At 35.6% G+C, this 17,108-nt stretch overlaps 1 protein-coding gene across 3 annotated transcripts in view; it reads right to left on the bottom strand.

The window, feature by feature from the left end:
* FAF1 (Fas associated factor 1) overlaps positions 1-17,108 on the bottom strand; it is a 389,289-nt gene that overhangs the window by 143,101 nt on the left and 229,080 nt on the right. For all 3 annotated transcript variants that reach the window (XM_081054990.1, XM_081054992.1, XM_081054991.1), the window contains one exon: positions 414-509. In XM_081054990.1, the coding sequence (XP_080911116.1) occupies positions 414-509 (96 nt within the window). The remainder of the gene's footprint in view (positions 1-413; positions 510-17,108) is intronic.

Here is a 17,108-nt window from a genome sequence, read left to right as displayed (position 1 = left end):
GTATAGGTACATTGTTATTCTTTGTTACCTAGTATACCAATCATAATGCCTGGCTCCTAGAAGATGTACGACCTCAATGAGTTAAAGACCTTCGAGGTCAATCCTAATAAATGTACTCAACTATATAGTCAGCAGCAAAGAAAATCCCTTTGTAACCTGACAGTTTTAAGTAAAAATCATTTCAACCAATCAACCTGAATTCTGTCTGTTGAAACATGAAACTTATAGAACAAAGAGCACATTAGCAATAACATTGCATGGAAAGTTTCTGCCTCCAAGAATTTACTGAGACTTTATTCACGCTAGGTTAACTTTATCTATTCATTGCTGCAGCAGATAAAAAAGAATAGGAAGTGGGCAGGTGGGTGGAGAATAGGCCTTCTGTTCATTGAAAAGCTGGAAAATAGGCTTACCTCTTCGGATTGTTCCCGGGTCTGTGCAGGTGAAGATCTTCTTCCCACTGTCAGTCGATGGCAAGGATAAGAGAGCCCTGATTCAGCTAGACACATCTGTAAAAAGTAAAATCCATCACTTGTAAACAAAATGAGACCATGTTTCACAAAAGGGTTTTAGTTTTTGCATATTTTCTATTATTAGTCTGGTGCAAAAGTAATTGCATTTTTTGCAATTATTTTTAACCTTTTAAACCACAATTACTTTTGCAGCAACCTAAGATTTCTGAAGCTAGATTAGAAAGATCACTCTAGTAACCCAGGTATTACCTTACCAGGAAGGCTCTGAACATTTGAAATTTTTCCATATACAGGATGTTAAAATAGTCAAGGCTATTACGTGTTAGACAATAGACTGGGGCTCCAGGAAACTGTAACAAGCCAAAAATAAGGGTACCATACACACCGCTTCCCCAAGCATGTCACTTTTCTGATTAGTAGAATAATACCTCAGTTTCCTAATTCCCATGGAAGTACTCTATAAATCTTTTTTGGAGAGTATCGGAAAGAGTGTTTGCTGAATGTGTTTTTTAAATAAGTTTCCACACATGATGACTATGTCATTTATGCTTTAATCAATGTTAATCCACAATTTCAGGTCATTATTACAGCTTCTGATTCCATAATGCATGTAAAGCACCTAGCACAGGCCTGGCACACATTCAGTTTACTGTTAGGATCTAAAACATTGCCCAAAGAATATGCCTAGTTTGGCCCAAACTGTTAAAGCAATCCATTTTACTTTTATTAAAGTTTATAGTGGGTCAGATATTAAATAACTATTTTGAGGTTTAAATTAAATTTAGGCAAATATGAATGTATGTTACTTTTGTCTACAAAGAATAGTTAAAACTATATTAAATTGCCAGAAAAGGGTATTTTTCTTCGTTGTTCATGAAATGAAACATATGTATTTAATGTAACAATGATATAAAGTGAAGTTTCTTTTATTATTATTAGAAATAAAATGGAGTATCCACTAGTACACTGAAAACATCCATTACTAACTTTCGGGGAGGTGTGAACTAAACTGATATATGAGGAAACCAAAATATAGGGATCAGCCAAAGATACAATAGTGGGTCATAATAACAATTCAAACGTGTCAATAATAAGGCTAATTTTAAACAATCATCTGAAGACAAATATTGGAATGGAAAATGCAAATATCAACTAAATATTCAGGTATTTTCTATCAGGTGAAGTGTGTTCTGTCATACAGATTATACTGAACAAAATCATATGTGTTTGATTAGTGTTACTTTTCATTTAGTCTGATTAGGGGCCTTTGCATCTAGATGTGTTGGTATTGTACTTCACAAATGCTAGAAGACCTGATTCATTTTTTAAAAAGCAAAATACATTGATTCTGCCATTTCTATTCAACCACATTATTAACATAACTGTCACAAGCAGCTCAATTTATTTCATTTCAATAAGGCAAAATTTAGTTGGATAAGAAGCACAGGATAATGGGGATATGAAAGACAGTTTGGGGAATATAATCAACAATGTAAAGATTTTATAGGGTGTCCAATGGATGCTTGTCTTGTTAGGGAGACCACTTCATGGACGGTGTAGATGTCTGACCACTGCACTGTACACCTGAAGCTAAAGCTGAATAATACTGAATGTCAACTATAATTTAATATACATATATATATAATCACAGGATGTGGAGTACAGCATAGGGAATAGAGACAATGGAATTGTAACAGTTATATATGTCAGCAGTAGTAGATTGGCAGAGGGGGGGTTATCACTTTGTGAGGGGTGTAAATGTCTAACTACTACTACAAAAAAAATCATAGGCTAACTTTCAAGTATTACCTTCACAATATTTTTCATTTGAAAAAACTCCTCTTTCCCCACCCTGAAATCCTCTGGTAATGAGATGGTAATGATGGTAAATGTCACTGACAATTAGAAGCAGTATAGAGTAATGGAAAGATATCTTGACCAGGAGCCAGAATAATCTCCATTCAAGTACTGCCTAGCCTCCTGATCTTGGAAAAGCCATTTCTCTATTTTCTAAGCCAGAGTTTCCTCATTTATTTGTTTTATTTTTTATTAAATTTATTGCTCACCTATTAATTGAATTGAGTAATCCCTGCTCTAACTACCTCAATGGACTTTTGAAAGGGTTAAATGTGATAAGTAAAAGTTGGCTTTGAAATTGTACTGACATAGGCAGAAAAGCTGTTATCATTTCAATGATCATTATTTTTAGGACCCGGAGAAGAGAAATGGTAATTAACTTCACACTGTGACTACCTTTGCAAACAGCCCAGTTATAGGAGGAACTAGAGGAAAGTGCTCACTGAAAGTCCTCGGTACTACAAATGGCTGGCTCCTCAGTGGGCTCCTCTCCATAGTTATCCACATTAACCATCTCCATTCCAGAGGCTAAGAGGAGAGTTTTGACTTTTCCAGAATGTCATATAGCTGTAATCAAAAAGAATGTAGCCTTTTCAAATTGGTCTCTTTCAGTTAGTAATACATGTTTCAAGTTCATCCATGTCTTCCCATGGCTTGAAAACTCATTTTCTTTTAGTGTTGAACTGCATCCTGTTGTCTGGATGTACCACAGTTTATTCATCCATTCACCTACTGAAGGATATCTTGGTTGCTTCCAGGCTATGGCAATTATGAATAAAGCTGCTATAAATATCTGTGTATAGGTTTGTGTGTGGACATAAGTTTTCAACTGCTTTGGGTAAATATCAAGGAGCATAATAGATAGATCGTATGGTAAAAGTGTATTTAGTTTTGTAAGAAACCACTAAACTGTCTTCCAAAGTGGCTGTACCATTTTGAATTCCCACCAGCAATGAATAAGAATTCCTGTTGGTCTAAACCTTCACCAGCATTTGGTGTTGTCAGTGTTCTAGATTTTGACCATTCTAATAGGTGTGTGGTGGTATCTCATTGTTGTTTTAATTTGCATTTCTTTGATGACACCTGATGCGAAGCTCTTTTAGTATGTTCCATCTGTATATTTTCTTTGGGTTGTTTAAAGCCTTTGGCCCATTTTTTAATTGGATTGTTTGTTTTGTTATTGAGTTTTAAGAGTTCTTTGTTATGTTTTGGATAGCAGTCCCTTATCAGATGTATTTTTTGTAGACATTTTCTCCCAGTTTGTGGCTTGTCTTCCGATCCTCTTGAAAGAAAGGACTTTTAAAGTCAGTGTCCTGAATACAAATTGACTTCTGCTAGTCACTGTTCAACTATTTACTCCAATCAATTGTTTATATCTCAAATCTCGGTTTCTTCCTCTATAAAAATATTATCTTTTCTAACAGGCTTTCTGTGAGGATGGCTTAAAGGAAAATACATTTGCCACAGAGTAGATATTCCATCTGTTAGTGAATACTTTTAAAGTCTATTTGAAGTTTTGTCTTTTCTTCTTATAGAAGATATTTAGTATTTTCTTAGGAACATATTAACTATGCTAATGATTCTCAAAGCATAGTCTATAGACAGAGGGTTCTTGAGATCATTTTAGGGGTTCCACAATGTCAAAATAATTTTTTTAATAATACTTCAATAGCATTTGAATTTCTCACTGTGGTTTTTACACTGATGGTAAAAAAGCAATGGTAGGCAAAACTGCTAGTATCTTACCACATATCAAAGGAGTGGCACCAAACTATGCTAAACTCTCCAGTGCCATGTATTCACTGTAAAAATGCCAGTTTCACTTGGGAATGTCCATTGAATCAGTAAAAATTATTACTTTTAATTAAACACTTGAGTATACATTTTTTAAATATCCTATGTGACAAATGGGAAGTATGCATAAAGCACTCCCACTGCATAGTAGAGAATAATGGCTGTGTTGAGGAAAAACCACTTACGCAATTGTTTGAGTTGTGTGCTCAATGAGCTACTTTTTTCATGGAACACTACTGTTACTTAAATGACTGGCAGACAAATTTGGTTATTTGGATTTAGGTATTTGACAGGATTTCCCTCCAAAATGAATGAAGCAAGCTTCTTATTTCAAGGAACAAGTCTGACAGTAGTAATTGCCAATGACAAAGTTTGAGTTTACAAGTAAAAGTTAAAAATTTGGACAATTATCAGCCATCATGAGCTCAACAGCTTCCCAATGCTTAACGATTTTTCTAATGAGATCAGTGGTGATATTAACAGATGTGATTTTTACCATATAATGTAATCTGTCAACATTAGAAAATATGCACAACTCAGAGGACCAATACTCTCCAAATGAACAATGAATGCATGTTATAAAATTGTGCATGGGCAAAGGATCTATTCAAAGTGCTAGATAGACCAATGGCTCTATTGTAACAAAGGACAAAAAGTACACTAGTCTGGCTCCAGATATCACATTGAAACTAACCTTTAGAAAACTATCACTTGTCGAATTATGGTTTAGTATCAAAGAACATCCACAAGTATCTGAAAAGACTATTAAAATACTCCTCCTTTTCCATCTACAGATATGTGTGAAGCCAGATTTCCTTCATATACTTCAACCAAAACAATATATCAATACAGGTTGAATGCAGTAGATATGAGACTCCAGCTGTCTTCTATGAAGCCAGACACCGTGGAGATTTGGAAAAGTGTAAAACACCACTCTACTCACTAATTTTGTTTTCTGGAAAATAACTTTTCATTAAAAAATGATATTTATATTAACATGTAATGCATTTATTATTGATATCTTAAACAAACATTTACTTTTTTCTCAATATTAATTTTGAATGAAAAATATCAATAGACAGAATCCGTATAAACAAAGGCTCTTTGGGGGTCTTTGATGATTTTTTACACAAACTCCCAGTTCAAAAACAGCTGTGAATTGCTAAACTATACAGATGAAACTAATTTTCATAAATAATAATGGCAATTATTTGAAACAACCGAGAAGCCCAAAAAGCACATTGTTTTGTGAAGTTTTAGAATATACTCAATGTTTCTCCTTACATCATTAAGAAAGCATATAATGTTTTCTTTATAAACAGATTAAAATGAAATATTAGGACAATGTGTAAAAGACAACTCTTGTAAACCATCTTAATTGATCATTGGCTATCTCTGACAAGTCATTAACACAGTATCATTATTTTAAGCTTGTCTTTTGGGCTGTTTATTAGGCCCTTCTTAATAATGCTTTTGTAAAAAATACGAATTAGTTTTTAAACGTATTTTTTATTTTCTAGCCAAATTTTAGCCCTCTCCTAAATACGTACTTATAGCCTGTCTTTCTTCCTTATTGTTAATTACAAACACTAAGGCATTTTACCAGTATTGGAGTAGAATTTAGGAGACTGAATTATGGGACCATGGGCCAGGCACCAAGAGCCTTGATATTCTCTTTTGTAAAATATGGGAGCATCCCAGATGAATGAGCTCTCAGATGCCTTCCAGCTTTAATGGACTGTGATCTTAATACGTCACTAAGAAGATTCAGTTTAGTAACCTGCAGGATCCTAGCCCTCATGTGATACACTTAATAGCGCAACCTAACAATTCTGAAATTACAGTTTTACTATTAGGTTGGAACAAAAGTAACTGCGGTTTGAAAGACTAAAAATAATTGCAAAAATCGCAACTATTTTTGCACCAACCTAATATTTTTATGTTTTAAAAATCAGTTTGTAAAATATGATTCCCTTTGTGTTTTAAGAAATTAACATAAGAAATTAACATAAGAGCTTTTTTAAAAACCGTATTTCAAGCTTATCATCATAAGTCACCAGCATTAACTACAATTATTGCAACACAAAGTAGATAGATAGATAGATAGATAGATGATAGATAGATAGATAGATAGATAGATAGATAGACAGATAGACAGACACACCTATACCACACATACACGTATACATGCACATACACACTGCTGAGTATTGCTTTACTGAGGCATAAATGACCTATAATAAACTACACATATTTTGAAGTGTATAATTTTCTAATATTTGAAATACTCAGTTTTAAAAATATTTTAATAATTGCTATTATAGAGAGTTTAATATATTGGTATTATGCAAAATGATTTATATATGCACTACCCCACTTAATTTTCACAATGATCCTGCCAGACAGGTATTATTATTACTCTCCCTTTAAAAAAATGAGGATACTAAGCCCTACACAGATTAAGAAGCTTGCCCAAGGTCACACACACGTACTGAGTAGTTAGCCAAAATTCAGACTCAGGTAGTTTCATCTCAGAGCCATTTGAAAAGCATTCAATCAAACAGCTATTAAGGCCCTACTATCTGTTGTTTTATGGCAAGATAAACAATAATTACTTTCTTTGGATTAATGAAAACTGCTACTTCTAAATACCATCAATTTGTCAGGAACTACATATTAAGTGCTTAACATATGTCTACCATACATAACAATCCTGCAAATTAAAGATAATCATGGTTGCATTTGTCACAAAACAGCCTTACAGAGGTAGAGTAACTTGTCTAAGATCAATCAACTACTAAGTGGCAAACCAGATTTGACTTCAAAGGCCATGGAGTTTTCAACTGCATCACATTTCTGAGTGACACCAAATCTTTCATGAGTAAGGAGCCCTTGAAATGACTGCTGGATCACCCCTTAAAATTTTCAGATGCTCAGTGGTCAAGCATACAGATTATTAAGGTAGTTTTAAGCCAAACTGAATAGTGAGGCTGAAGTTTCATTTACTGCCAACCAGAGTGCAAATCAAAAAAGCTTATTTATTCACAATCTAAGCTTTTTTTTTTTAATCACTTATGTGCTAGAAAAGTCACAGAGCTTTAATTTGTGGCAGGTTGAAGCAAGCTTATTAAGAATGTTAGTTACCAAGTGCACATCCTCTTGTCTGGGCTAGCCCACTGCCACATTCTTGTAGCAGGGTTAAATAGCAGTTTAGTCACCTCATGAAAAAGCATTGTTAAAAAGGAAGTGACTAATAATAATCTGGAACCAATGGAACACTATAAGAGATGTGCAGGTCAAGATCAATTATCTACAAACTCCTGTGTAAATAGCTAAAAAAACTGTGTTCTCTGCCTGGCCTTGCTGTGTTATAGTCGCAATTGATTTGGCAAGTTGGTAAGGTTTCATGATAAATACCAACAGTAACAAATTCTGAGGCTTTTTACTATGTACATAAGTACACATGCTATCATGCAAGCAAGCAGAGTTGGAAGAAACAAGGATGGCTGTGATAGATGGCTTCAATTTAGATTCATAAGATATTAGAGTTGGAGTGTCCTTGGAATTCATCAACTGCTGGTATTCCAACCAGGAGACTCCTACATCTTGAAGCCTTGGCTAAGAGCTGCTGCCATACCCCCCGCGTCAAGCATCCCCTGCTCCATTCCAAGCTGGTAAGGAGAATCTCCAGAGAGAAGTTTATCAGTAGCCGAATCTTAAACTTCTATCAGTAGTCCCACCATTCCCAAGAGATTTCACATCCCACAGATTTCAAATAAAAGGCAGTTCCTCCTCACAAGACCTAGGCTAATCCTCCCATTTAACGGGGAGAAAAGGAGATGTTCCACACATTGGCTTAATGACAGAGCAAGCATGTTCTCTCAACTCCTAACCTAGGTCTTTCTACTAAATAACCTTAACTATGTTCTTCAAAGATGTAGTTAGTTGCAAAATACGAGTAACTCTCTTGGTTTAATTATCTCAAAATTTCTAAAACCAGTTTTTTTTAAGGAAATATATATGAAAATAATTAAAAATGCCCCAGACTTGTTTTTGTTGTTGATTCTTTTAATCTGCTGGGATTTGTGAAAACAAGGAGAATCATCTGATGCTACTTTTCCATGTTATAATTGCCCACCTTCACGCTTCTCTGCAGTGGTCCACCATTATTTTGAGTTCTTTCTACCAAAAGAAGGTTGCTTGACACAAAAGTGTGTTTTTTGTTTTTGTTTTTAATCTTCCATTGCATCCCAACCTCTAAAATCAGATTACACCATAGGGAGATAAAGCCCATTGTAATAGAATTAGCAAAATTTCTAAACAGAAAATTTACTTTTATAAACTAGCTATGCAGATAACAACAGTCTTGGATTTCACTATTTATTGATCCTGGTGCACACACTAGAAGAGTTTCTGAAGTACATCAGAAATCTAGAGTACTTCTGAAGAGCATTCAGTTATATACGAAATAGTGCCCTATGAGACCAGCCTAATGCAGCCTAGGGGTATAGTCTCTTTCACTCTTATTCAGCGAGAACGGTCAGGTTTACCTATGTAAAGATACTAGTTCAGGAAGGCAGACAAGTTGTTAGTTCCAAGGCAACTTTAAACCAAAGAAGCTATTTCAGTTGAATCAAAAGTTCTGTTCTAAAGTCAACTATTTTGCACAGAGGCCAATAATGTATGCCCTGAATTAAAATGAAATGGTATTTTGTTTCTCTGTTCGGCTCTACTTTGTCATTTAATTGCTTATCAGCACCCTCTGGTGGAGGGCAGAAGAGGGGAAAGAACATATTAAATATATTGTTTCTAACCCACAGGACTGGTGAGAGGGAAAAGTAATTTGAAACATCTAGCTTTCTCTTGACCATGCATTTCTTCCCTGTAATTACTTCGTAATTTAGAGCTAAATTGCTGAATAAGTAATATTAATCATATAGTTAGTTACTCAGCGTCTAAAACTAATCATTTAATAAACTTTTATTAGGTTCCTATTATATGTCAGGCATTTGGATGCAGATAACCTGGCCTTGGATTCTGGCTTTGATGTCATTTCCCGGGGAAGTTGCTTGACCTCATAAGACCTCAGTTTTCTCATTTGAGAAATGGGAATTACATCTTTGTTGACATCATCAAAAATATGGTATGTTAAAAAGTGCCTAGCATAGTGGATTTAATTAATTTTCAAACTTTAAGAAAAACAAAAACCACACAACATTTCATCTTTGTCTCTTTGCCTGAAAGAAGGATTATCCTATAGGTATTTTCAGAGGCAATGTCTTTCAGAATTTAAGTCTAGATGACAGATTGGTATCAGTTAAGTGTTTATTGGTATAAGTTAAGTGTTTTATAACACGTTACGTCAACTGCATTGAACTTAATTAGTATATGTTCTGAAACATATACAGAACCAAATATATTACTTAATCTTTTCCATACCAAAGATATCCAGGATATGCTGACCAATACTTAATAAAACATTTTCTTCCTAGGTGAACCAAGTAAGTTTATTTGGGGTTTCTTATCTCTTCTCAAGAGCTTGTATGATATTCTTCTAAGTGGCACCCAGAGACTATGTTTAGACATATTTTGGCTCTGAATGTGTCTAAGAGCCCGTCTCTGACATTCACTACCTGCTTAAACTGAGATTTTTAAAAGCATATATTACAGGTGACGCCCAAAAGTGGAACTTGCTACAGGTTTTCCATTAAATTCCTGAGAACTTAAGCAAGATAGAAAAACAGGTTATTGGTGGCAGAGGAAAGGAGTATTTCTATCTGCTGCAGTGAGTTTGGAGACGAGTTCAGCCTACTGAGAACTTTCAGCTTAAAGACACTTTACCAGCCTGTAAACTACTTCTCTTCTGTAACCATCATTAAAGTAAAACAAGTATTCTTATTTTATGTCTTAAGGCTGCATGGTGCCCTTTTATAACTTCTCCCATCAATGCTGCCTGTGATATTATTTCGTGTAGATAAAAATACTGGTGGACTAATACAATACTGTACACAGATAAAAGGACCTGGGTTAAAATCCTAAATCTGCCTCTTAGTCATTATGATCAACTCTCTTCTCTCAGTTTTATTATCTGTAAAATGAAAAGGAAAAAAAATAACAAAAAAAACCTGGACTAATTAAAAAAAACCCGTGATTTCCAAGTTCTTTTTTTCTCACTCTGAACAAAATTTTCAAAGCCATACCTTGTCCACCTTTCCAGCAATTATCCCCTACTAATTTTTTTAATACTGTATTTAGGTTTGTTTGCTCATCAATCCAAAAATATTGCACTTGCCTAATACTAGACTTTTTTGCTCCTGCCATTACTCTTGCCTGGGTTTCCCTCTCCATTCTTTTCCACCTACCCACTTCATAGGTATATTCAGATCATACGAGTATGAGAAAAGCAAGTGAAAGCACCTCTTCAAAACTCATTTCCTAAAAACCTTCTATAACCTCCACAACCTCAAAATTTTTTCTGTTCTCTAAGAGAGCAGAAAAAGGCACTATTGTGCCTTTTGGTAGTCAATCATACCTAGTGACACCTATACAAATCTTCCAGAAATAAACATCTTTTAGTCAGCCAGTTTCTGAGCGAGGACCAAAATCCCAGGTAGGAGCTGAATGGAAGCAGGAAGTGGGGATTTTAGAGAAAGAGGTCTTATATGGGTAGGTCATGGTCTGGGGTGAAAGGAATAAAACCTAGCTTAGGAACTGGACCCAACTGAGGGGAAGCCAAATATCTAGGGATCAAAACTCTGCCATTCTACATTTGTGGACGTCTGCCTTAGGCCATAGCCCTGTATGACATTTCTGTCACGGGGAAGAGGTAGTCCCAAGAAAGGCAGTGACAATGCTTCAATGGGTACAGTGTTTCAGGGGACCTGTTGTTTAGCAGGTGAAGGGGAGAGGGAGTGTCCAAGGTTGAACAAGGAAGGAATATTACCCCAAAATGCAACCCCATGTCTCCTGAAGCATTTGTACTGGTAATAAAGAAGTTTCTGGAAAAATGTCACTGCAAGGCAATTTTTTTTGGTAATCAGGTATCACTGCACTTCCTTGGAAAAGTATAAAAGTAGAAAAAGTGTCACTGGAAGGCAATTTTTTTGGTAATCAGGTGTCACTACACTTCCTTGGAAAAGTATAAAAGCAGAGTGATTATGAACTTGGACTTCAAAGCTGCACTGCCAGTATTTGAAATCCTGGGTCTTCTGGCTAATAGATATATAATTTTGGACAACTCTCATCTTCTCAGTGTCTCAATTCCCTCCTCTGTAAAGTTTCTAAATCACAAGATTATTGTGAGGATTAAAGAGTGTACACACACACACACACACACACACACACACACACACACGGTTGATGGTAAAAATTATGCTATATAACTACGGAGAACAGATAGTACTAAACTTGTTTTAAGTAGAGTGCAAAACACTATTTATTATTCATTCACTTAACTGATAGTTACTGAGTATCCTCTATGTTCCAAGAACTCAGCTGAGTGCTAGGGATACAGCCAATGGTGAGCAGTTTCTGCTCGATGAAGTTAATGGTTTACTAGGGCTATAGGTTTTGTGAATAAAGTGTAGACCATGTTAGCTCTATTTTATTCTGTTATATCTAACCCTCATTATACACTTCTTAATAATGCACTTGGCATAGTTTGCCAGGATCTCATTCCCCAGAAAAGAAAAATGGGGCTCGTCACCCAAGATAACAGAGCTAATAAATACAGCAGAGTCAGGACTAACAGATGTTGCCTCCTAACTTTTTCTTTTTTTTAATGACATCATGTCCACTTTAAATGTGAACCAACCTGGCTAGTTTGTTAAGCCTCTGATTTATTGGGTGTTAAACTATGAAAAAATTTTAAAATTCTCTAGATGTCATTAGATTACCTGAAACTTTAACCATTTTAAGGCATAGAAAGGTGATGAAAGAAATAGAATCATTTATGTTGCAAAATCTCATCTATTTTTTGCAGTTAGCTTCTATAATCTGGAAATTAGGGGGGGAAATCACATTTTACTATAATTCTCAAGTCAGGCAAACATAATTTTTATGTCATTTGAATTGGTAAATTAAAATATACTTTAAAAATACTGCTGTCAAAGAAAATTACAACAGATGGTGCTTGGAGAACAGGTTAAAAAGATTTATCAGATCTTCCCTGGGTCCTACTCCACTCAAGTATGGTGACTTTATACCTCTCCAAGGACATATACGCAGCAGTGTTGACATAATGACTTGCAATTCATTCAGCTCATTAACATATATTATTCTGTTTCACATGGGCCAATCCAATACACTGAACACCTCTCAAAATAACTGAAAAACAAACTTTGAAGCATTTTTCTAATTCTGAAAGTATTCCCAGAAGATAATATAATTTTCTATACACAACTTGAGATTTCACACCATAATGGCTTATCAAAACAAGAAGCATGGAAAAAAAATTCTGTTACCAAAACTATGTAAACAAACACCAGAAAGAAACCATGTGTTAAAATAAAAACAAATGCATGTCTTCCAACAATTTCATGATAATTGTTATTGTTTAATTAGGCCCTATGAAAATATCTCTTGAAAGGTATTCAGCAGTTTATGTTAAGTGAGTGAAAAATCTATCTTGGGCTCAATGTGTTCAGGTTATAAAAGCACCAGAGCTTATTTTATCTCCCCACATAGTGTTGCTGAGATAATTACTGCTGACAGCTTTATTCAAGGTTCATTTCACTTTTTCTGCTATTTTTCTCTGGTTAGAAGTTCAACAGAGCCCATGGGAAGCCACACCCCTCACACCTGTTAAGCTTCTTCATGTTACGGAGGGCCAGTATGGACATGTCACTTCAAATTAGCATTGTACCAGGGCGCTAACTGTGACAATTACTTATCACAGGTTTAACTTAAAAAAAAAAAAAGTTTCTAATTCAACCACAAAACAGTGCCACAGAATGTAATTTAAACCTGTAAAAGCAGGTTGCATAAAAAATATTCAGAGAGCCACAGGCAAGGTTCCCAGGGTTGAGCTTTGTGCTATATCTGAATTATGCAGGAATGCTCTGCAACTAACATTTCCTTTAAAACAAAACCAAACCAAAAAGGTAAACAAGGAAGAGCCAGCAATTATACATTACCAGCAATGGTGATGAGTGATTGGGCCTCTCTAAATTTCCTTCATCGCTCTCTCCTAAGCTTAAATATTTTATTCATTTTGTTAATTCTTTGTGTCATGTACCTAACTAATTCAATAACAAAATTTCCAGCTAACGCAAAGTAGCTACTTCTAGGTTTACCAAAGGAAAGACACAGCTTTATAACTAGGTAGGAAGGAAGCATTCTCTCCTAATATTTGTTTTTATCCCACTTGAAAATCAGGATATTATCATTAGAGAGGGCGAGCATTAACACAAAAAGAAAAAAAGAAAAAGGAAAAAACCCTCACGTGCTTAAATGTGTTTCAACTGCAAAATAATCTCAGAATTATGCCACCTCTGAAAGACCTGGGATGGCTGGAGGTGGTTAATATGGACTGCTGTGAGGCTAATTGTGGATCCTGAGTTAATTACTCTCTCCTGACAGGGAACTAAAAAAATAAATAAAATGGTCTTTTACTCCATTTTTTACCTCAATGTGGATGTAAGGAAACACCGAATGATGGCGGTTAAGCTCTGGATACTTCACTATTTGCTGATGTTATTTAGGTGAAGATTCAGAAAGTCTGAGAAAGAAATAAGCCCACTTCATAATCGATGCTAATGTACAGGCACACAACAACAGTGAATGGATCTATATTTGCCACGACACGCATGATCTGATTCACAAAGGCCCAGAGTCTGTTACCTGGTCAGAGTTCAAAGGAATTCAGTGTTGTTTCACACCACACACAAACACACGCACCAGCAACTATCTGGTCAGAGATCAAAGGAATTAATGTTGTTACACACACACACACACACACACACACACACACACACACACACACACACACACACACCTCTGGCTGGCTGGAAGATGCACGCCAGAGATCGTCAAGAGTCGCTTTGAAACAGAACCCAGAAGTATTAAACACTCATGAAATCAAAGGACAAAATCATTACGCTGAGCAGGAATTCAACAGGAGAAATTAATTGCTTGTTTGCAGGAAATCACATTCATTGGTGAATCCATGGTAATTTTGGCATGGCGACAATTTCATTATCTTAACAGTCTCACAAATTTTAAAACCATCATATACAGAAATGTGTAACAGAAATGCAAAATTTTTCTCAAGCCAAAATACAGAAGGGGTGGTATCTTATGCAATAAACAAACAAAACAAAACAAAAAACTCCTGAAGATATTTTTTTTCATTTTTCTAACATTTAGGAAGTGATTTATTAACAAAAGCATATAAAGCCAACACAGGAAATACCAATTATAAGAATCCAGGATCTTATCAAAACAAGCCCATTGCCTTACTCTATAATCCGAACATATTCACAGAGAATCAAGACAAAAGTTAGGTTAGAAAGGTGCTTTTACGTCACGCTGGCTCCTCATTTTAAGTTTGATGAAGAGGTTCCGCTCCTGGAAAAACCTCATTATTTTAGAGAGCTACTGTATTAATCAGTGGTGACTTCAGCTCATCATAACCACAGAACCTTCAAATATGCAAGGATACATCTCAAGCCTGCTTTGTATGCAGAAAGTGTACCCATCAGCCATTTGGCACATTTCTAGTCAATAGTAGGATGCCATTTACCCCCCAACACTGAGGAACTCTTTGGACAGCAAACATAGGAGCTCTGGATTTTTTTCCAGCAGCATCTAATTCCTTGGCAAAATTCAGGCGTCATGCTAACAGCTTGGGTCTCGGCACATGGACGTAGTGCTGCTGGGCATCTTGTGCTTTTCCTCCTGGGTAAAACTGAGTCTGAATTAACTATAGGCACAGCAGCATAAATGGTCATTATGTAGACAGCAGAAAAAAGAATTTCACCTCACTGGTTAATCCATAGCTAGCCCATCCCAGCCAAGTGATTTTTTTTCTTCCGCTTGGCTCCTATACCCTTATTGTGAACCTCTAGAATTCTTGGTCTGTGTTTAGGTATTGGACCCTAAGGTCCTTAAGGACAAAGCCTGGATCCTATATTCTCATTTTTAGTCCTCATGGGGCTTAGCAGGTTGCTTTGATAGGCCAGCACGTAATACATGTCTATGGCTTGAATTTAAATGGGTACTTTCCCTACTCTCCTTGCCAAGATAAAATATAAAAGATACTATATTTTCTAGAGAAATCAAATATATTTTCTAGAGTAATTTTCTAGAGAAATTAAAACCTACCTAGAAAACAAAAAGTGTAGAAACCACTTCCCAGTGAAATAAGAAGTACTAAAAACGATCACAAGAGTACTGTCTGACCTCCATGTCTGGGTAAAAAGTATAAGGCTCAAAAGTATTCTGACATAAGATACCGTGTTTCCCTGAAAATAAGACCTAGATGGACAATCAGCTCTAATACGTCTTTTGGAGCAAAAATTAATAAGACCCAGTCTTATTTTACGATAATGTAAGAATGGGTCTTATATAATATCCTATAATATGTTATAGTATATTATATTAATTTTATATTAATTTTTGCTCCAAAAGACACATTAGAGTTGACTGTCTGGCTAGGTCTTATTTTCAGGGAAACATAGCATGTACATGTGTATATGTTTACTTATTGGTTCACTGGTTCTTGTATGTACACACCCCCTCCCCCAGAATAATGTTTGTAGCAAAAAAAGCGGGGGGGGGAATTCTGAAATCCAATAAACTTTTTAAAAAAATTTTGACACATGATAAAATAATACTGCATTCCTGAGTCAAGAATGTCTTCAGTGGGCAGATTCATACCTGTAGCACTTGTTTATATCAATGCCAAAAAAAATTCATATAAAATGAAAGCTGTGCTAAGTGTTAACTTTCCAAAACAGGCAGTAATTATTGTGTGCTAAGTTCTATTTTTCAAAACACTAACCAATCTGTAGCTTTGAGTTGAAAAAATTTACTGAAAAAGTACTATAGTAAAAACAAAAAACAACATGTAATGTGAATATAACCACACTAAAACATGAAAAAACATTTCCAGAGGCTGGGAATAAATAATTTTGTATCACACTATTTTGATCAATACATAGTAATAATGTTAGAAATATTCGTTCAAATACTTCAAAAACAAAACAGTATCTCTGGAGATCTCTAAGCAAAATGAGAGCAAGAAGTGATCTGAGAATTAAGTACAAGGCGTGATCAAACAATACGGTGAATATTTAAATTAAAAAAAATTTATTACAGTAAAAAACACATTGGCATTAATCCCCCTCGCTTAAAACATACTAATCCCATCGTTCTTGCCACTTCTGAAGCAGTTCTGGAAGTCCTCTTTCATGAGTGTCTTTAGTTGCATTGTCGTGGCTGCCTCGATGTCCTGAATCGATACAAAACGTTTGCCTCTCATGGTCATTTTGACTTTGGAAAACAGCCACAAGTCACATGGTGCCAGATCCGGTGAATAAGATGGATGAGAACACACCTCAATGTTTTTATTTGACAGAAATTGCCATACAATTAGTGATGTGTGACACGGAACCTTTCCATTGTGATCACAAAATGTAGTGAATGCGGCTGCCAAGTGCCATCTAACAGAAAGCAGGGATCTTCAAATACGGGAAGCAGCACGTCAAACTTTAGTAACTGTATGAGACAAGATGCATCTTGTTCAGTGCAGTCAGTTGGGTGTGAGCTACGATTGTGAGAAGGTGTGTTTTAAAGTGTGCCATAAATCATCCTCTATCATGACAAAATACTCTATGTCACACATCGCTTCTGGTACAGCAATTTCTGTCAAATAAAAACATTACAGTGTGTCCTCATCCACATTATTCACCGGATCTGGCACCATGTGACTTCTGGCTTTTCCCCAAAGTCAAAATGACCAGGAAAGGTAAACGTTTTGAATTG

This window comes from Rhinolophus hipposideros (genome assembly GCF_964194185.1).
Source record: "Rhinolophus hipposideros genome assembly, chromosome: 8".
NCBI classification, from domain to species: domain Eukaryota; kingdom Metazoa; phylum Chordata; class Mammalia; order Chiroptera; family Rhinolophidae; genus Rhinolophus; species Rhinolophus hipposideros.
The sequence above is the reverse complement of the archived record's forward strand: the minus strand, read 5'-3'. Positions and strand labels throughout refer to the sequence as shown.